Source organism: Hippoglossus stenolepis, chromosome 6 (genome assembly GCF_022539355.2).
Source record: "Hippoglossus stenolepis isolate QCI-W04-F060 chromosome 6, HSTE1.2, whole genome shotgun sequence".
Taxonomy (NCBI): Eukaryota; Metazoa; Chordata; class Actinopteri; order Pleuronectiformes; family Pleuronectidae; genus Hippoglossus; species Hippoglossus stenolepis.
The window spans coordinates 3,792,211-3,812,486 of NC_061488.1; the positions used below are offsets into that span (position 1 = coordinate 3,792,211).

Sequence of the window (20,276 nt, forward strand, 5' to 3'; positions counted from 1 at the left end):
TCGGTGCTGTTTCCTGTCTGCCCATGTTGTTCTATAGTGATTGCTTTGTCTCAGTCAGTGATCAGGACCCGACCTGCACATAAAAGAGTGCAGCGTAACAATAAAGCTCTCACCCACTTCTCCCTGGCTCTCGCTCCCAGTCTGACTCCCCACCCGGACCACAACACATCTGCAGCCTTTGAAGCAGCGGATGCTTCATTAGCTTTAATTAGTTTGGGTCACTATTCTTGAGGGAGACCTCAGACGGTTTTGGGCAGTGGTTTATTTTTCTTTCTTTCAGCTGTTTCCTGGCTGGACATCGTAGACTTTGAAGTGTTTTACAGAAACTCCTGCCTGGTCTGCAGTGTTCTCTCCTCTAACCCAACGTACCTGCTCTTCACCGGAGTGTAGCGCCAGGCAAGCAGCTGTTACTGTCAGTCCAAAAGCAAATACATCAACTGTTTTCTAAATCCACTCTCCTCCGGAAGACATGCCACAGCTACAGTCAATTGAGTATCGGAAACCATATGTTTTTTTTTGGGGATGTGCAGATGTAAAACAGCTGGATCCAGTGCACTCAGTTGATTGTGAAGGCACAGTTGTTTACTGCTGTCTGTCGAGGTTTGTGGAGTGGACTCGTACGGAATCTGGATCTGATCTGGAAAATCTGTTCGACCAGTGTAGTTTAAAAATCAAGAATATTTCTTGTTTGTCGGTTTGTCAGCAGAATTACGCAAAAACTGATTTCCACAAAATTCATTGGAAGGTTGGGACAAGAAAGAATCAATAAGATTTTGTTAAAGATCCAGGAATTTGTCATCACTTTCTTTAACATTGGAAAATTGAAGCGTGTTTTTACATTCTCACTAATTCCCCAGGGAATAATTCAAAGGATCTTGATGCAAAACATCAGGCCCATTTAAGAGGACTGATCCTGGTACAGCTTGATTGACTGTTAGCGGAGGTGTGAGTGTGACTCTAGTCTTTAAATCTGCTTTCATTCAACAGACAACAAAGTCCTTTCTTTGCAAGACAGTGAGCAGATTCTAGAAAACTCTCTTAAAACCCACCCATGGTTCAAACGACCAAGGGGCCTCCTCAGTTGACATTTCAGATCATGCCCCACGGTGCAACTGCGTCCAAAGCCGCCTAAGAATGAATGAGTCACCGCGAAACAGAGCGTGGTCATTGTTGCCGGTGCCAGTGCAGAGGGTTTAACGTTTTGGTGAGAAAGAAAATGTGATGGCGCTCGGTTCTTTCCATTTAGGATGGAAAACAGGAAGCGTCTCCTCCCAGTGACGCTACAAAGTCCCAGGGTGGACGTGTGCGTCGGACAGCAGAGATGTGACGGGCAGTGCGTGGAAGTGTGTGTTTGGTTTGCAGGATATCCTCTGTGTTCCGTAGGGCTGAAGAAGAGTCATTTCTAAACAGGTGACCTCCTGCACACAAGGAAGCAGACTTCCTTGTGTGTTTCCAGACGGACGCTGGTGAAGTCGTTAGTCAACAAAAAAACAGAATCCCATTGTCCCAATAAGAGAAACTCTCCTCTCCATAAGGATGGTAACGATTAGTGGGACTGTTGATAATCTGAAATTGATGCTGACATTTCTGTCTCCTCGTGATATTGTGATGACAAGTTTGTTTTCATTTCTTGGCTGTTTTTTTATGATGTTTATCTCGCATCATTTCCTGTTTCTGTCAAGACGACGGTTCACTTTCTGATTGTCACTTTCTATTTTCTCTCCTCGCTTCCAATCATTACCTTCCCAACTTTCCTGAAACTTTAACCCCTCTGCACCTGCCTGGCTAACTCGATCCTTCTCCCCGTTCCTTCTGTTGCTTTTTCTTGTTTGATCCTTGACCTTCTGGCTCCTGTTTGCGCCCTGCGCGACGTCTGTGCCTGCTTCTCCCCCCCTGTCTCTTGCTCTTTGCTCCTTGCCCCGTCATCGCTCGCCACAGGCCACTGGTTGAACTCCTCCCATATGGGGAACATACAGAGCCCGGTCGAGCCGGACGAACGTAAGTCCTCGAGCACGCCTTTCTATCCTCTCTTGTCTTTGGCACACTCTGCTGTCACCTGCTCCGCTCAGTTATGCACTCCCATTTCCAAACACACTCTCAGATAACATTCCGAGGAAGACTCAGCTCGGGCATGTCGTGTTTGAGTCCGGCGAGTCTGTTTTTCCACGAGTCTTCCAGGCGTCTCCCAGAGGTTTTTAGTTTTTTTGTTCATACCAGTGGAAAATGATGGGGTTGTTCCATCGAGTAATAGAGTCCATCACAGTCGAGTGACAACGGTTGTATCCAGTTGAAAACATCCTTGTGAAACATATCTCACGACTACATAATTAATCATCTTCCTGGACAAGTGTGTTCCACAACCTAATTTGCAAAGTGCTTTTTGGAATTTCAACCTCATGCAGATGGCTCATCCCAAGGATGTGAACCAGCTGTCGCACTGAAGCACCACAATATGAAACGTGCTCCATTATGCACACTGGTGGTTTTTGATGCTTATGTTGTGAGCTGTGGGAGAGCAAAATGGGGGACGGATTAAGAGTGAAGCCAGAAGTTATTCCCAAGAGTTCCCCAGAGGGCAGTGAGTGGACGTGGAGCCGGAGCAGTTTGGCGTGCCACCAGCAGAAGGGTTAAGTAGCAGGGGTTCTTTCTACATGAGTTGAGCAGAGACAGAGGCCGCTGGCGTATGAATATATTAAACTCAGAGAGACGCGAAGATTAAGAAAGAGACGGAGAAGAGAAAAAATCTCAGCGAAGGAAAACCACGTTTGATTCAAGATTTTTGATGAAGTTGCCGGTGCCGTGTGGTTTGGTCCTTGTTCTTACAGACTCTGGCTCGGCCTCACTCGCTCCACCCGGACAATTGCTCTGCTGGTGCTGGGCCGGTGCCGTGGGCGCTGCCTTGGGGCCTGAAGGTCAAGCCCAACGCGGCTGGGCTTTAAAGGCCAGGCAGGGCTCCCTGCTCAATCAAGTCTTTGTCTTCTGCATAGGCCTCTATGTGTTCAGAGGGGGCCCATTGCACAAAGCCACCACAGTTCTTCTGAACAGCTTTAATAGCTAAATAAGTTTGTGAATTAAGAGTGTGGAATGCTATTTTTTTCCCCCTTCAACTCCTTTATATATTTTTTTTCATCCCACCCGTCATATCTGCTCTCGGACAGTTTCATCACCCTTGATGGTAGCAGTGCTCGACAAGGGGGAACCCCCCCCCTCTGCTGGAAGCAGCAAGTGATGTATAGCAGAATGGGTTTTTGGAGTAAAAGAGCTGCTCGTTAGCAGCAGGGCACAACCCGGCGCTTTAATCAAAGGATCTCAAGCGGCGGCAGTCCCACACTCGCCAGTTTGAAACGTCAAAGCGGCGAGCTCAGAGAGAGTTGGGGCTACAAGCTGCTGTTGACCTGGCGGCGAGAACCCACTCAAGTGATTAGATTACATGCGGGTCAAATGAGCCGCTTTGATGAGTAACTTTGATGTTGCCTGTCTTTTCGGTTCCACATGCAGGCCGAACAATTATTCCCCACAAGTCTGACGGTAACAGTCTGCAAAGCAAGCACTCGGGAACCTTTCCAGGCGGCTGCGAGGGCCTGCAGCCCTGTTGTTACATTTTCGCCTCGCTGTGTGTTTTCATAGGCAGTGCTCCGTTTACTTTGTCATAAATGAGGCTTCTCCTCACCAGGAACCGGGACGTCTCGCATTGCCAATGTTGTGCGTAAAGAGAGAAGGGGGTTTAAGGGAGGACAGCTGTTTACCAGCCACAGCTCAGGCGCTGCAACATAAGGCAGCGAGGCTCCCACAGGCCTTTATACACACCGAACACAATCTTTAACTTTTAATTAAACAGCCCCCGGTAAGCATGATAAATGTATGTAGTCCACGTGTCTGGTAAAATGTAATTATCCAAGCAGCAGGGAACAAAGAGTAGAAACCTAATACACAAAAGACTGTTACTAAACTTTCTGCATGTTGTGGGATGTGTTTTTGCAGCACATGCTATCTGGTCATATATGTTTCGTAAAGCAGAGGCTCAACAGATCCCCGGAACGTGACTCTTTGCTTTTGGCATGGCAAGTAGCATCTCACTGCAAGAAAACAGAACAAATATTGACTTCCTCCCTAAACCCACACTGCCAGGCAGAAATCAGAGGCTGGCAGGCCCCTTCTAACAAAGTGTTGGCAGGAGAGTGAGAACGGGGCACCCTGGGGCCTCGGCTATTTTAGGTTTCATGGGCTAAGCCTGTGACACTGGAATTATAATAATACAGCTGACATTTTCTGTTGATGATGAGTTCCTCATATAGTTCACCGAGATTAGGAATGTGGCCAATAATGTTATCGCGATTAAGAACTTTCATAAGAGTTGATGACATTTACAACAACTTCAAATTATCATTTTCTCTCAAGTTCAATTTGCTCCCAAGTGAAAGTTGAAGAAACCAGGAGGTGAACTGGGATTTTTAGAGTGAAATGTGTTTGTTTCCTTTCTTTAACATTGTGACGTTTTTCATCATTTGTGTCTCTCAGAGAATAATTCATGTATCTTGATATTTATGAGTGTGTGGTTTCATAAGGGGACTGGACTTTACTGAGAGCCATGCCAGTCTTGATATTGAATGTCTAGTGATGTTTTATTCCCTTATTGAGATGTTTCTTTATTATATTTGACAATATTGACAAATCCTATAACTGGTATAGAAAAAATCACGACTTGCAGTGGATTTATTTAGAGGTAATATTCTATACTTCTTTAAACAACAGCTGGTTCTTTAAAATGCAACCTCATGAGATGTGGAACTGAGGATGTTTACCATATAAAGTGTGAATCATTCATTAATCATTGTTAATAATTTCCTTTTTGCATCATTTTATCAATGTATTGTTGTAACCCACTTACTGGAAGAGACGCGACGAAAAAGTCAAATCTTTTCTCACTCTGCAGAAATAGTTTTGCCCCCCCCCCCCCACCACATTTCTTCACTGTGGCAGTTTTCTGGGTTCAGCGCCTCGGTCAAGGACACGTTCATGGACACACTGTCGATTGTAAAACAAACCAGCTGCGTACAAGGTTTTCAAAAACTAAATCACTTTAACTGAAATAAAAAAAAAATCAGCTGGCAAATTCAAACAATGGGCACTCAACTGCAGCTTGTGTGTGATTCAACGTCTGAATACAGAGAAGCACTATGTCCAACCAATTGACCTGTATGTTTAATGACCAGTCAGCTAACATAGCCTCTCTGTAGACCATTGATATAATCCCTGCTGCCGCCCCTCTGCTGCTCTCCTGCCTGACGGGCTGTTTGACTTGGTGCACGAGGAGGGAAGGTGCAGGCCCCTTTCCAGAGTCATCCACAGAGGCTTTTCTTCTGCTTCCTCTCCAAACCACTCACCATCCACTTCTCTGATATCGTGCAGTCAGGAGGTCTGGTGCAAACGTGTGGCCCTGCTTTTTAAAGGCCGATATCCACGAACTGTGTATGTGAATGTTTGCATAGCACAGGTTTCACACAGGTTCTGTTCTTTATCAGCATCTGTCTGCCACCGGTTGAGTCTGTTGAAAGTGCGTCTCCATGTATGTAACCAACAGAAAGACGTGCAGGGACCAGGACATTCCTTGAAACTGTAATTTCATGTTTCTATTCGAATGCTTGTGTCAGCGTGTGCCTCTTGTGTCGTGTGGTGCAACGCTGCAGTTGTCGGTCTTTGGTGCCGATCCAACCACAACTCAGATATGGAAATAGACGCCATAATTTGCATGTGGCCTTCCAGCCGCAGTCATGCTTTTCAGTTTTTTTACTTTCTGAAACGTTTTACCAAAGTTTTTCCTCCGGGAAATAATTCCCAAAACAGGATCCCCTATCACATTGTCTTTAATAGACTTAGCGACTTGTCTCTAGCTTACAATATCTCTGCGACAGATGGACATTAATGCTGAGCCTGTGGTCGTTGTCTGTTATTGTGCGGTTTCGCTGACGGATCCCCCCCCCCTCCCTCCCTGTGTTTCCAGTTTATTACAGAGCTCTCGTCAACTTCACCGACTCCCTGGTCTACAGCCCTGAGCTCGAGGACATCTACTCTACAGCCTTTAATGAGATCTCTGAAGCAGTGGTGGACACGGTACGTCCTTCCTTCTTTGCAGGATAAACTCAATCCAAACTGCGGTGGTGTTCTCTAAGCGAAGGCTACCTTATAAGGTTCAGACGTGTAATTTACAACATTGCTGATTTAAGTATGTGTGATGCTTTGTCTGGAAATAAATCCCAGGCCTCTTTACTTCAACTTAACCGAGTCTGCTGTTCCCTTTCACAGCTGGAGTCGGAGTACAACCGGATTCCAGGTGTCCAGACAGTCAGCGTGGTCCTCATTAAGTATGAATGCAAATCCTTTAAATCACATTTTTATCTACACTCAAAGTAGAGACCCTGCAGCTGTGTGCTGGGTGGCTTACTTTTCTCCAAACTGCTCCAAAAAGGCAGCTCTGTAGTGCCTGTGCAGTCGGTCATTTATCAGCAGTGAGTCATTCCTCTGAGGGACATCCAAAGAGAAACCATACCTCTCTTAAGAGCTCTCCTGTCGAAGCCTCTGCAGTGCACTGCACACAGTCCACAGCCTCACCAGGCCCCTCTCGCCCTTTGCAGGAAGATGGTGAGAGAAGATGGCGTGGACGTGTTTGTGGAGCTGGACGTGGGCTCCGACTACAACAGCGACGGCGAACAGATCCGTGGCGTGCTGTACAGCGTGGTGAAGGAGGGCGCCATCGCTTCCTACGTCACATCGGTCCAGGGCTTTCAGTTCCGACGACTCGGGGAAGGTGAGACGTCATCAGCGAGGAAACTGCTTAGAACAACCGTGAAGTGTCTGACTCTGTTACACCAGAGTGTGCTGTGTGTGTTTGCAGCAAAAATAAAGGTCCAGCAGAGCAATAGGTAGTGTCCTTAACTTTTCCCTCTGGTTTTTAGTTCGAGCTTTGCCCTCCGTGGAGCCTATAGCAGTTCCAGGTTTGTACTGTGCCATGTCCGCTGCATGGTGACTGAGCCGACCGTCCTGTAGAAGCTGTAGGACGACCGTAGTTGTGCCTTTTAGAAAGAACAGTCGAGCATTTCCTTCCTTACGATGTTGAAATTTACGCCGACTTTTTGTTCACGCAATTATCATGTGCTGTGAGGAATGTTATGCATGGAAGCACCAGTGTGACGTAGACTCGTGGTTCCTGAAGTCCAGTAGTGCACAGTGAACAAGAAGAAGAAGACATTGCATGGCATGATGTTGATTGATTAGGAATGCTGCTGCTCACCAAGACGTCAATCAACTCTGTACGCAGGCATGTCATCTGATAAAATATTTGCCTTTTCTTTAAGATCTTTACCTATCTGACAGGTTCCCCATCTGTCTGTCTGTCTCGTGTTGTCTGTGTGTTCTGTTCTTTCTAGTCTTGTCCATGTACCTCCTCTGTGTTAGGATTGGGGTTAAGGGGTTAGTTGAGTTTGTCTACTCTGTGTGTCCATCAAGTCTAATTTGTCTTTTATTAGACTTGATTGTCTTGTCCATTCTCTGTCTTATCTACTCTACTCTCGTCTTTCTGTCCAGTCTTGTCCAGCCTGTCTGTCTAGTCTGTGGGTTTAGTCTCATGTAGTTTGTGTCTTTCTACCTGTGAGTGTTTTTAGTTTCAGCACAGATTTGACTTTTCACCCAACAGAGGATTTAATGCAAAATAGATATTTACAAATATCCCGCCCTTTCAAATCTCCCTGAGTATCTCAAAGCACTCGTCTAATGATCCTGTCTTCACGACATGCCTGATTTCCACTCGCTGTAGTACCCTGATGGCTTCCCCGTTCTATTTGTTGTATTTGTGCTGTGACGTGATGACATTAGCGTAGTGGTGTGTTGGCTGTGCTGTAGCCTTGGCTCGCACGGCGTCGATCCTTCAACGCCCTCCCGTCCCTCTGCATCTCCCTCAGTAACCCCCAGCATCAGGTCCTGCATGCCAGATGAGCACAAGTGTGGTGACGGGACATGTATCCTGATGGAATACCTGTGTGACAATAGACCAGACTGCAGAGACATGAGTGATGAGATCAACTGTGGTGAGTGGCTTCCGCCTGATTGGCCGGCGGGTTTTAACACGGCCGTCAATAGCACGCATTACTGACTGTGGATGATGTGCGATGTGTCAATTCCCGGTAACAACTCTTAAATATCCGCTCTGTACATTTGCTGAGTTTAATCAGAGATTTGTTTCAGAACTACCAACTCCTCCAGTCTACACCACCCCTCCCACCACAACCACCACCGTCAAGAAGCCCCCGCGGCCCCCCAGCCCACCTGGCCCCTGCAGAGCCGATCAGGCCACGTGCCAGAGCGGAGAGTGTATCCCCCGGGACTACATCTGTGACGGGGAGAGGGACTGCTCGGACGGAAGCGACGAGTTCCGATGTGGTAAACGCTGCAGCCTTACGCACGTTCAAGCGCTCGTGCGGCAACGTGCGCTGTACTCACCCTGTCATCTGCTCCCAGGTACCCCGTCGCCCTGTGAACCCAACGAGTTCAAGTGCAGAAATGGCCGCTGCGCCCTCAAGCTTTGGCGCTGTGATGGAGACAACGACTGTGAGGATAACTCGGATGAGACAGACTGCCGTGAGTCTCCATTTCTTTTTACAACCTTTCTTTTTTACGACACGTGCTCATTCGTGACCGCTCTGTTTGCGAGTGATTAAAAGTTGATGTAAATCTCCATTTTTCTCGTAACTGCAGCCACCAAGGGTCCCGGCGACAGGTGTGCTCCCGAGCAGTTTGAATGCCTGAGCGATCGCACCTGCATCCCAGCCAGTTACCAGTGTGATGAAGAGCCGGACTGCCCTGACCGCTCCGATGAGTACGGCTGCAGTGAGTCTCACACCAGCAGCTCCCACAATATTTCTTTCTCTTTGCACATTTCACCCTTTTCTGACTCACTTATCGCTGTGACTGCTTCTTTGACTGTCCTCCATAATCACCCCTCTGAGTTCCTTTGTACACTGTGAGTGAATTTGCTGTGAACCGGGCTTTTTTTTCACACATGTGGCGACGGAGACACAGAGCTTTTTGTGCAGCGTCCATTCCTCAGAACTGAAAGAGAATTGTCCGTCCACAAGCGGAGAATTCCATTTCCTCCGACTGTCGGGGATTTACGAGCTTCACTGGTTCGCCAAATTCCAGTCACACGCCGGCCTTTTTTTTTTGTGTGTATATGTGCATTCATTATGTGGCTTGTCATCTTGACACTTCACAGCCCCCCCCTCCGTGACAAGCCCACCGGAAGAGTCCATCCAGGCAGCTCGGGGAGGGTCGGTGACGTTCACCTGTCAGGCGGTCGGAGTGCCAACACCCATCATCACCTGGAGACTCAACTGGGGACACATTCCCGTCAGCGGCAGGTGGGTTTGAGGAGAAAATCAGCACTGGTGTCAGAACAGTATCACTCTCCATGGAACTGGTTTTGTTTTTGCCATTTTAGAAAAAAAACATGTGTTGCTCTGCGTGAGAGAGCTGAACAAAACATCTGCCTCAGCTGAAAGCCAGTATTCCCCCCCGTGATTGCATCAGAAGATTTATGATTTATGAATTGATTTTGCTTTGTTTGAGTCTTTGAAACCATCGTATATAACCTTAATAGATCGGTGTTTTAATTCTCACCCCAATCGTCATCACGTTTGCTCAGACTGTGATTTTAATTAGCAGGATATTTGTGGTGCACTCCCAACTCCAAAAGTTGCTGTTTCAGAGGGTTTGGTTCTGGGTGTGGTCTTCTCTGTGTGTGTGTGTGTGTGTGTGTGTGTGTGTGTGTGTGTGTGTGTGTGTGTGTGTGTGTGTGTGTGTGTGTGTGTGTGTGTGTGTGTGTGTGTGTGTGTGTGTGTGTGTGTGTGTGTGTGTGTGTGTGTGTGTGTGTGTGTGTGTGTGTGTCATCACTTAGGCAATTACCGTCGAACTTGTGTGTGAAAGTATTTCAGCAAACTGTTCCTGTGAGCATCAGAAAGAGCAGGTTTCTCATTATGGTTCATTTATAATGACGCTCCCAAAAAGGCACCGATTTCACGTGAGCCACCTTCTCCCCTGCGCCTCGCTGGGATGATTACAGTAGCAGCATGGCTGACGTAATCCACTTGTGATTTTAGATTTTAAGTTTATTTATTGTCACCGTGATGGATGAGGAACGCGACTTGTTTAGAAGCTTTGCACACACAGGCAGGACTTTCGTGCGCTGTCTGACACGTTCAGGGCAACTTGTGTTATTACACATCATTTAAAATAGATCTGGGACCCGTGGAAATAGAACAGGACCCGACCCCAGACCCGACTGACTGTGTAAAACATGGATCCGATCCTGTACGGGACTCGGGTGGACCCATGAAGACCTTTACTCTCTTGATCTACTTCTTACTGTAAAGTTTGAATTCGTGTCGTATTTCTGCAGGATCTCCATGACCAGCGAGAACGGCCGCGGCACCCTCACCATCCGTGACGTGAAGGAGGCGGATCAGGGGGCCTACACCTGCGAGGCCATCAATGCCAAAGGCCTGGTGTTTGGTATCCCTGACGGAGTGCTAACACTCACATCAAATCCCAACTCAGGTACTTTCACCACGTTTCTACATTCGCTTCTCCACCAGAAACATCCGTAAATATAGATAAAACAATTCCCATGTCCTATCTTGTTCCCTCCAGGCGACTGTCCTGATGGTCAGTTCAGTGTGGACGGACGCTGTGTGCCCTGCTTCTGCTCCGGAATCACCAAGATCTGCAAACGCACCGGCCGCTACCGCAACCGGATCACCCTGCGTTTCACTGATGAGGAAGATTTCAAAGGTCAGTCAAACTACTGGTACTGATCAAACTGTCTGAGAATGATCTGGAACACTAAAAGCAGCCTGAGTGAATCTGTTGTTGTTTGTTCCAGGAGTGGAAGTCACTTATCCATCCAGGCCAGGCATTCCTCCTCTCTCCTCCACTCAGCTCATCATCAACCCTGAAATGGAAGAGTTCCAGCTCGTCGACCTGTCCCGTCGTTTCCTCAACCTCGACTCCTTCTGGACTTTGCCTCGCCAGTTTCTGGGCAACAAGGTAAGGACTCTGAGTCTTATCCTTTTATTATCTATTTTATTAAGTCACGATCGAACATACGCATGAAAACCATTCCACCTCTTTTCAGATCGACTCCTACGGGGGATCCCTGAAGTACAAGGTGCGCTACACGTTGGCCCGCGGCCTGTCCGACCCTGTGGAGAAGCCAGATGTGATCCTGGTTGGAAACGGACGCAGGCTTGTGTACCGCAGAGGCGGCGCCGCACCTGCCCGAGAGGTCAACCAGAAGGAGATCAAATTCACTGAAGTACGTCTTTGGATAAGAACATTTTAGATTCTGTACAATCCTGTGGTAGATTCGGGTTTGATGGCATCATTTTGTAACCTCACTTTGGCTGTTTTAGGATAAATGGCAGCACTCCAATGGCCGTGCTGTGAGCCGGGAGGATCTGCTGATGACGCTGGCCAACCTGGACAGCGTCAGCATTCGCACCATCTACGACGACCACATGGTCAGCGTGGCGCTCAGCGACATCATCATGGATACCACCAGCGTGGAGTTCAGCACTCATGGTCACGCTAAGGATGTGGAGGAGTGCAGGTAGGACAGAAGAAGTACTCGGGCTCGATACTGGGAGGTTAAGTGAGGTGGAAACTGTGTACAAAGGCGTCAGTCAGCTGTCTGCGATCCCAGCAGCCTGTTGGGACGCGTCCAGTGTGCAGCATATTTCCAAGTGAAGAACGTTTATTTTGAAAGTTTACTTTGTGAGCCACAAAAAATGTGACCAGGACATAAAATTTAATGTCCGTGGTTGTGTTTCATGTTTTTACATATTTTCTAATTTGTAACTATTAATTGCTGCAGTCACCTTTATTTTATTGCCATCATGAAGTAAAACGCGTGGTGTTGTGATTTAATCATCATCCAAACAAACTTGTCGTTCCCAGATGTTCTCCTGGATACACGGGCCTGTCCTGTGAGATGTGCTCCTCTGGTTTCGAGCGCGTCCCCGGCGGCTCTTATCTCGGCACCTGTGCTGGTTGCAACTGTAACGGACACGCCAGCGCCTGTGATCCAATCAACGGACACTGCCTGGTAATGGCTCCTCTGGACGCTGAGAATCCATCACTTATAAATCAGTTGGAATTCACCTCGTTTCTTTAATGTTTGAAGAAACAAACTTATTGCCTTGATTGCTAAACATGAAGCTAGTGATTAGCTTTTCTTCAAAATAAAGCGTAGAAACAGGAAAACCACACCCACCAGTACATTTAATGCCGTGTTGTGTTTTGTTTTACTGCAAATGGCATGCAAACAAAACATGCATGTAAAGATAAAAAGTTGGTTGGGACATGGGGTCAATGCACACAGCAAAAAACTCCAACGGATTAAAAATAACTGGTTCAAGTGCTTAAACACAAAGTGTGAAACTGGTTTTCCCCCAAAATGTTCCAATCTTTATAAAACTACCCCCCACCACCACAGAGCTGCCAGCACAACACAGAGGGCCCTCAGTGTGACAAGTGCCGCTCCGGATACTTTGGTGACCCGAGCCGAGGTCGCCCCGATGACTGCAAGCCCTGCCCCTGCCCGTACTATGAGACCTCACGCCGGTAAGGTCACAGACACACACACACACACACACACACACACACACACACACACACACACACACACACACACACACACACACAGAGCAAAAACACATCTAGACTACAAACGCAGGAATAAACACACACAAACACTCATACCACCCACAATGCGTCATTATGAATGGGGCTGTTTTGCCCTGCAGGGGGTTTTTTGTGTCTTTTTTTAATTTGCTGAAGCTGAGCTCACTCAAATATCTGGGCGCTGGTTTATTCATTCAACATGCGACTCATTAACCCGCCGCTGTAAATCCTAAATCCTGGCTTTGTCATTGGGCTTCGCAGGTTCTCCGACACCTGCTTCCTGGACGTCGACCAACAGCCAACGTGTGACGCCTGCAGACTCGGCTACACAGGAAGACGCTGTGATAAGTGAGGAAACTGATATAATTAACTCTGCCTGCAGATTGTTGTTTTTTTGCGGATGAGGTGATATGGTTCATAAGAAATTCTAAATAATAGTGAATGTCAGAATATATTATACATGATAATGATGATTATTATTAACACAGCCACCCTCAAAATATGGTTTTGAAGATGAAAGATCGATTGTAACGAGTAAAACAATCTGACTTGTCTCTGATGTCTTGTATATTTTTGTTTTATTTCAGATGTGCCTCTGGTTACCACGGTAACCCCCTTGTACCGAACGGAAAATGCGTTCCTGACCGTGAGTTCAATGACCGCATTCAAATTTTTGAAATTCTCAGATTAGGGCATGAAATTGATGTGAAACTGCACCTGGATTGTTTCGCCTGTCGCACAATGCAGTCACTCAGCATTATGATCCAGAGGAGGTCTTAACCCTGTGTAATGATTACCATTGGGTTTTCCCCCTGCTGTTACAGTAGGCTGTAGTATGTGGTCATGGCTCAGGTATGCGGAGTGGCTGGATCACTCCCAGGTTCACTTTCCTCCCCCCTATGTCATCGTCTTTCCACCGCTCTCTCCCTGCAGAAAGCTCCAAGTGTGATAACAGAGGAACCCTCAGCTCCAGCGGCCGGCCATGCAGCTGCAAGGTACACATGCAGCAGAGTTAACTGCAGAGTGAAGTACTCGGATTATATCATTACCATGTATCTGCAGTTCATTCGTGGTCTTGACACAAACCATCTCTTATTCAAAAGAGCAGGACAGGCAGATTGATTACATGTGTGCACGTGTCTGTGTGTGTGTTTCAGAACAACGTGGCAGGCACTGTGTGTGACGAGTGTAAGTCCGGGTTCTTCCACCTATCGGAGGCCAACCCCGAGGGCTGTCTACGCTGCTTCTGCATGGGCGTCACCAAACAGTGCGCCAGCTCCACTTGGAATAGAGACCAGGTTTGTTGCCAGGCTCTGAATAGAGAAGGGAGTGGTGAATATTTTTGGTATCAAAACTTTGACTCAGTGTTTGTGCAGCTCTGCTTTATCAGCAAAAAACCTTTCTGATGCCAAATGGCGAGATTGCAATGGCGGCGATGAAGTGTGACTGCGTGTAAATCTCAGGTCACATCTCGGTCTGACCGATTTTCTCGTCTCTCAGGTGCGGGGAGGATCGAGCGGGCAGCTCTTCTCCCTCTCCAACAGCGCTAACACTGAAATTATCTCTGAAGGCATCACCCAGCGAGGCTTCTCCGAGATCGTCTACCGCTCCTTCTCCAGCATCCCCAGCGACGTCTACTTCTGGGTGCTTCCTGAGAGCTTCAGGGGAGATAAGGTGGGAGAAAACAACAAAGCAAAGGGCCGCAGATAAGAGGGGAAAATACAGTAACTGCCAAGTGTTAGTCAGGCGAGAACTCTCTGCCCTTTCTGTCCCACTCAGTCATGTCTCAGCATGTTGTCAAGTGAAAAGGCTGCACTTACCCACACAGCGAGCCTCCTTTGAACCTCGCACTTCAATTCTCTGCCAAGCCCAACATGGAGGTCTTGTGACTTCCCCCTCACTATCATAGGGGTGAAATACCTTTCCACTATTCAGTTCTGTTAAGAAGAGCTTCTCTTCTCATCACGTTGCTACCAGGTGACGGCCTATGGCGGAGAGCTTCGTTACGCGGTGCGCTTTGCCCCGTATCAGCGCTCACAGGTGATTGACGGTCAGCCGGACGTGGTTCTCCAGGGCAACGGCATCTTCCTGGAGCACTACTCCCAGATCAAGCCCCTCCCACGCGTCCCACAGACCATCACTGTGACCTTCAGAGAGGTGGGTTTCATTAGAGTGCCCTGAAGCTACATTTGAATCGTCACACTACGTAACTAGACTAACTTTTCTCTTTGTCTCTGTCTGAAAGTCTGCGTGGCGTCGCGCTGACGGGCAGCCGTGTACTCGTGAGCACCTCCTGATGGCGCTGGCTGACATCAGCCTCTTTATGATCAGGGCCTCCTACACAGACAAAATGGACGAGAGCAGGTACGGTTGCAGCACACATCATATATACCTCAAAATAAACCCAGGAGTATTCCATTTAATGGTGTGTGTGTCGTTTTTGTGTTAAATAGTATCTCAGACATCAAGATGGACGTCGCTGTTCCTCACTCCAATGGTAATGACCGTGCTCTGGAGGTGGAGGAGTGCGCCTGCCCTCAGGGATACCGAGGACCCTCCTGCCAGGTACAGAGCTCAGAGAAGTAGTTGACGTACACTTACTTTATCCAGAGTCAGTTGCTGCAGACATTCTCCAGAGTTTCTCTTGGCAGTCCCATAAGTAGAGACTCCTGAGTGAGACCTCTGAGTGAGCAGAGATTACAGCAGGAGATTATCTGGAGGATTCACCCCGAGCAAGAGGGCATGTTGATGCTGTTTCTAACACGCGATGGACGCAAAAAGAATGTCAAGAGAGTCTGGACATTTCTGTTTTGTTGTGAACTCGCCTGGTTGGAGAATCTCCTGCTGGGTTCTTAATATGTGAAATGCAAACTCCGGAGAAAGTCCGGACCGAACAGTCCGTGTCTTCATCAAAGAGTTGAAGTTAGCTCAGTTGTCATGCTGATAAAAACTGTGAGATTTGGGTAAAACCTCAAGTAAAAGCTAGTAGTTGTTATATTATTCCTGAGGTCATGTATGAACTTTCATGCCCTCGTTTAGTTTAGTTTTCTGAGAAAGGACAAAGGTAAATACAGCTTTGCCTCGGCTTGTAAAGGAAAAGTCTTCTTTTTCCATTCCAGGCTCTGATGATAATTGCAGTCTGTCTCCCCGTGTGCCTCTTTGTCATCACTTGTCTCTCACCTGAGGTGTTTTTCCGTGTGGTTGCAGGAGTGTGATGAAGGCTACACGCGGACCAGCTCCGGCCTCTACCTGGGCACGTGTGAGAGGTGCGACTGCAACGGTCACGCCGGCGGCTGTGACCCAGAGACCGGCAGGTGTCTGGTAGGTTTGATGCTTCTACTCCTTCCCTCTCTATCACTTCTGTTCCAGCACATAGTTTGATCTCTGTTGAGGAATGCACTCGTGGATTCTTGGCTAAGTTCAACATGTTGGAAACACACCGTCACAGTGTATTCAACTGTTCCATGGATCTCACCTCTTCCCTTCTTGTCCCCCGACTAAAAGCAATGTCTCCATAACACTGACGGGCTAAGGTGTGAAAGCTGTAAGACTGGTTTCTATGGAAACCCTGTTACAGGCAGTGCTCAGGCCTGCCAGCCCTGCCCCTGCCCTGGAACCACATCCAGCAACCAGTGAGTTCATGTCTAAAAGTCATTCAGAGTCAGGTTGAGTCAGTTTTATTCAGATGACCAATTCACAAACTATTCTAATTACTGCTGCATTCGCAAAAAGTAAACTGTGAAACACAGAAGCTGGTCAATCCCTTTATTTAAGAGGATCATAATAACCACATATCAAACCTCTGTCGCCGCAGGTTCTCCCCAACCTGTTACCTGGAGTCTGACGGTCAGCCGACCTGTAACAGCTGCCCCCAAGGATACACGGGCCGACGCTGTGAAAGGTACATCCCCTTCCTTCTCTTTCTGCTTTTCCTTTTTTCCACTCTGTCCACCTCAGGGTGGTCTGGACGCTGCTCAGTGTGTGGGGTTACCGAGCGGGTCGGTTGGCAGGGGCTGGCACCGGCACCAACTGGGTTCCCTCTGGTTCGCATCTCGCTTGTTTTTTTTCTAAGGCCATTGTGTTTGAGTGGTGTCAGTGGAGGGAAGGGAGACGCAAATTCTGTGCCACCCATTCTGATGTAAATATAAAATTGTGTACTGTAGACTTGTTTTTCCCACATCTGCTGTTGGATGTTGTTTTATTCTCTGGTAGAATAATGTGTATTTGTTATAATGATAAGGGTTCTTCCGTGGTTCTGAGAATGTCTTCACTCCGATTGTGTTTGTGGAGCAGAAAGAAGTAGATGCTCTATCTTCTAGAGGCTTTGACATGAGTTGGGTTAAACTTTTGCTTCCTTCTTTCTTTTGCTCTCTCAGTGATTTCCCTCTGCTTCAGCTTTGCGCTTTGCTGGTTGCGATTGTTTTAAGGTGTTGGCTCAAGTGATTTCTGTCTGTGCACAGACCAAATGTATTTTCTGGGATTTTTTCTACGACATAAATGTAGACGTGGCATTTATGAGGAGTCCTGTCTGGCTAATGAATCTTTGCCGCTCCGAGGGGCAAAGATGAGAAAGGTGACTTTGGGTGAAAAGAAAGCTATCAATGGTTTATTATTTGAAGGTGTCTGGCTGCATCATACCTGATTCTGCTGTTTTGACATTAAGAGAGGAGAAGCCCTCTGCAGACAGTTGTGGGGACCCGTTCCTGGAGAAGCTGACCGAGGGCTTCCTGCCAGTGGGATGCGGAACTGAAGCAGTGTTTAATTTCAGTTGGGAGAAAGAGATAATACCCAATGGCAGTGGAGATGACGAGGATGATGGGGATGATGACATTTACTTCATATCGCCTGTTACCACTGTCATCCCTACAAGGACTTTATTGTCTACCGCCACTATCCGTCGCACACCCCAATCCACAATAGGGGTCAACTCCCGTATATCAACATCCAGACTCCCACCACGCTTCACACCCAGCCCAGAGAGCAGATACTCCAGCTTCCAGAGCCTGCTCCGGATCCACCTAAACACCTTTAACCAGCGCCTGAGCATGCTGGAAAGCAACACGCTTGATATGAAGGAGAGCATTCACAGCATGCACGACCAGCAGAGTCGTCTCAGCTCCCAGCTGCAGGAGCTCATCGCCATCCAGTCGGCCGGGGAGAAGAACAAGAAGGTTGGCGAGCTGGAGAAGGGCTACACGGACATGGGAAGCCGTCTGAGCAGACTTGAGGGAAGGCTAGAAATTCTGATCGACGGCTTCACTGCCCTGGCTCAGGAGATGAACAAGATGAAACGTGTAAGACACGTCGCTCGGTCGCCCCAGGAAAAGAGGGCTCTGCCTTCACTCTCCCTCGCAATCCCGTTGTACTCAACATCCCCGCATCCTGTCAGAAATACACCAACAGAAACACCACTCACCAGTAGAGCCACAGTGTCCAAAAGCATACCCACCCCAGGCCTCCCAGTAAACTCTGCTCCTCAGAGAGGGAGAAAACTCCGACCAGCAGCCACCAAGAAGTCTGATACACAAACTACGAAACCCCGATCAGTCACGAGGTCACCGAGAAGTCAAGTCTCAACGAGTTCTGCAAAAAAGTCAAGGACGACCTCAAGCAAACCAAGGACTTCTTCTAAAATCAAACCGAAAGCTACGCTGAAGCCTGAAACCAAAAGGCCAGAGGGTAGAAGAATAGCTGTGAGAGCTAAACACGTTTCCCAGCCAAACCAAACACGATCAAAGAAAGTCAAAGACGAGGCAACAATCACGAGATTTCAACTGGAGCCCCCACCTCACAAATCGAAGTCAGCTGGAGTTCCTCAGCTGCGTAAACAATCTGACCAGGCCAACAAAAAGGATTCTGCACTGTCCAATAAAAACAACAGACGTAATAAGGTGTTTAGATCAGATGCACCAGTTACAAAGACGGTTCCGGAGAGTGGGAAGTCTTCTAAGGGTGATTCAAAGACTTCCTCAAAGTCACAGAGAAGTAACCTGAACCAAAACGAGAAAAAGTTGCGCAACTCGTACAACTTGGCCTCTCGCAAGCCAAAGAACTCTATTAAGGACACAACAACAACCACAAAGCCGACCGTGTCTACTACTGCAAAGAAGTCTAGAACGAAAGTAAAAACAACAACCACTGCTCAAACCAAGGTTACTACCGGGAAGAAGAAGATTACCACAACAGCAAAAAGGAAATCCACCCCCTCCAAAACCAAGTCTGCTACTACCGCGAAGAAAGTAGCCAAGAAACCGCAGCAGAAAAAGACGTCAAACCCTCGTTCTGGTCTCTTGGATCTGCTGCGGCTGTTGAAAGGGGATAAAAAGTCCGCGAAGCACAAAACAAATCATGACGGTTCTCTTCATGTTGTCCTGGGAAGGCTGGCCATTCCCATCAAAATCATTCCTGATGACTAGGGAACAACGTTTAGTCTTTTCGTTATTTTATTTTTTCTATTGTTTATATCTGATCCTTATATTTAAGTTACTGCTACCAAGAAAATTCGACTTTATGAAGGGACTGATTTTATGACACTGTTTAATCGCAGTGGCACCTTCCAGATGTTTTAATGTTATCCTGATGTGTTCACTTTAGTATTTTTTGTCTTAATGGCTATTGAGGTATGTTTTTTTGAGAAAATAACTGTTGCACAAGATTCTTCCATGAAGAGATAGTTCTGCATTAGTACGTCTCATATGCAAACATACACGTTATAGCTAGACTACCTCAAGTTTTACCCGTTTCTTTGTTAGATCGTATTTAAATTCTCACGCACATCATGCCTGTTTCCTGTATTCACATGGGTATGTCTCCAGTACATGTTTCAAAAGTTTCTGTAACCTTACACCTTCATATCACCCTGTGTTTTCCGGAGATAATATCATATTATTATCAGTTAGTTCTAAAAATCTTCTACGTGTTAGGTTGGTTAAACCATTCAGTATAATTCATAGATATCAGGCCAGGATTCAACGAAAAAAAGAACAAGACAAACAATCTAACTCACTTCCAGTTTCCCCAGAAAGTAAACTTCGTACTTATTTTGTTATTCGTATACATGTGTTTTGAAAAAAATAAAGACTCACAAACGTACTTTTTTTATCTGTGCTATTAATGTTGGTCCAGGGATGGTAATGTAATGTCTGTCCTCCCATTCAGTCCAGTTTTAGAAGTGCCCAGACATTCATGGCCCCCAGAGGATGAAACCTATTGACTTCTTTAGCGCCACCATGAGACCATAATATTTTAATGAAATATCTGATCTTTCCGGAAAAAGTCTTTTGTAAAGATGGTCATGACATTTGATAGATATTCATGTGACTTAAATGAAGCCCTGACTGTTCATGCAGCACCATCATCAGGTCAAAGTTAGCATTTTCTCTAAAAGACTAAATAAAAGAGACACGTCCATAAATCATTGCCTGAGAAGCAGGAATCAGTTTTGCAAATCTCATCGCCTCAAGTGTCACACTGAAATAAAATGGGATCATCTTCTGTGGACCATGACATTTTCCAGAAATGTTTATATATTTCTTATGTACCTAATG

General features: G+C 47.0%; 1 protein-coding gene across 11 annotated transcripts in view; it reads left to right on the forward strand.

Moving 5' to 3' along the window:
- Positions 1-20,276, forward strand: part of hspg2 (heparan sulfate proteoglycan 2) — an 83,040-nt gene that overhangs the window by 30,449 nt on the left and 32,315 nt on the right. For 8 of the 11 annotated variants that reach the window (XM_047340203.1, XM_047340202.1, XM_035158629.2 and 5 more), the window contains exons 4-30: positions 1,939-1,998; positions 6,002-6,111; positions 6,304-6,362; positions 6,633-6,805; positions 7,956-8,081; positions 8,239-8,433; positions 8,512-8,631; positions 8,749-8,880; positions 9,266-9,410; positions 10,448-10,605; positions 10,699-10,839; positions 10,931-11,094; positions 11,183-11,362; positions 11,460-11,656; positions 12,004-12,151; positions 12,542-12,669; positions 12,991-13,077; positions 13,317-13,375; positions 13,663-13,724; positions 13,887-14,027; positions 14,230-14,403; positions 14,707-14,886; positions 14,975-15,093; positions 15,183-15,294; positions 15,937-16,050; positions 16,234-16,361; positions 16,544-16,630. In XM_047340203.1, the coding sequence (XP_047196159.1) occupies positions 1,939-1,998; positions 6,002-6,111; positions 6,304-6,362; positions 6,633-6,805; positions 7,956-8,081; positions 8,239-8,433; positions 8,512-8,631; positions 8,749-8,880; positions 9,266-9,410; positions 10,448-10,605; positions 10,699-10,839; positions 10,931-11,094; positions 11,183-11,362; positions 11,460-11,656; positions 12,004-12,151; positions 12,542-12,669; positions 12,991-13,077; positions 13,317-13,375; positions 13,663-13,724; positions 13,887-14,027; positions 14,230-14,403; positions 14,707-14,886; positions 14,975-15,093; positions 15,183-15,294; positions 15,937-16,050; positions 16,234-16,361; positions 16,544-16,630 (3,499 nt within the window). Of the gene's footprint in view, positions 1-1,938; positions 1,999-6,001; positions 6,112-6,303; positions 6,363-6,632; positions 6,806-6,953; positions 6,993-7,955; positions 8,082-8,238; positions 8,434-8,511; positions 8,632-8,748; positions 8,881-9,265; positions 9,411-10,447; positions 10,606-10,698; positions 10,840-10,930; positions 11,095-11,182; positions 11,363-11,459; positions 11,657-12,003; positions 12,152-12,541; positions 12,670-12,990; positions 13,078-13,316; positions 13,376-13,662; positions 13,725-13,886; positions 14,028-14,229; positions 14,404-14,706; positions 14,887-14,974; positions 15,094-15,182; positions 15,295-15,936; positions 16,051-16,233; positions 16,362-16,543; positions 16,631-20,276 lie in introns of all 11 variants that reach the window. The other 3 variants (XM_047340205.1, XM_047340209.1, XM_047340207.1) reach the window with 2 other exon arrangements.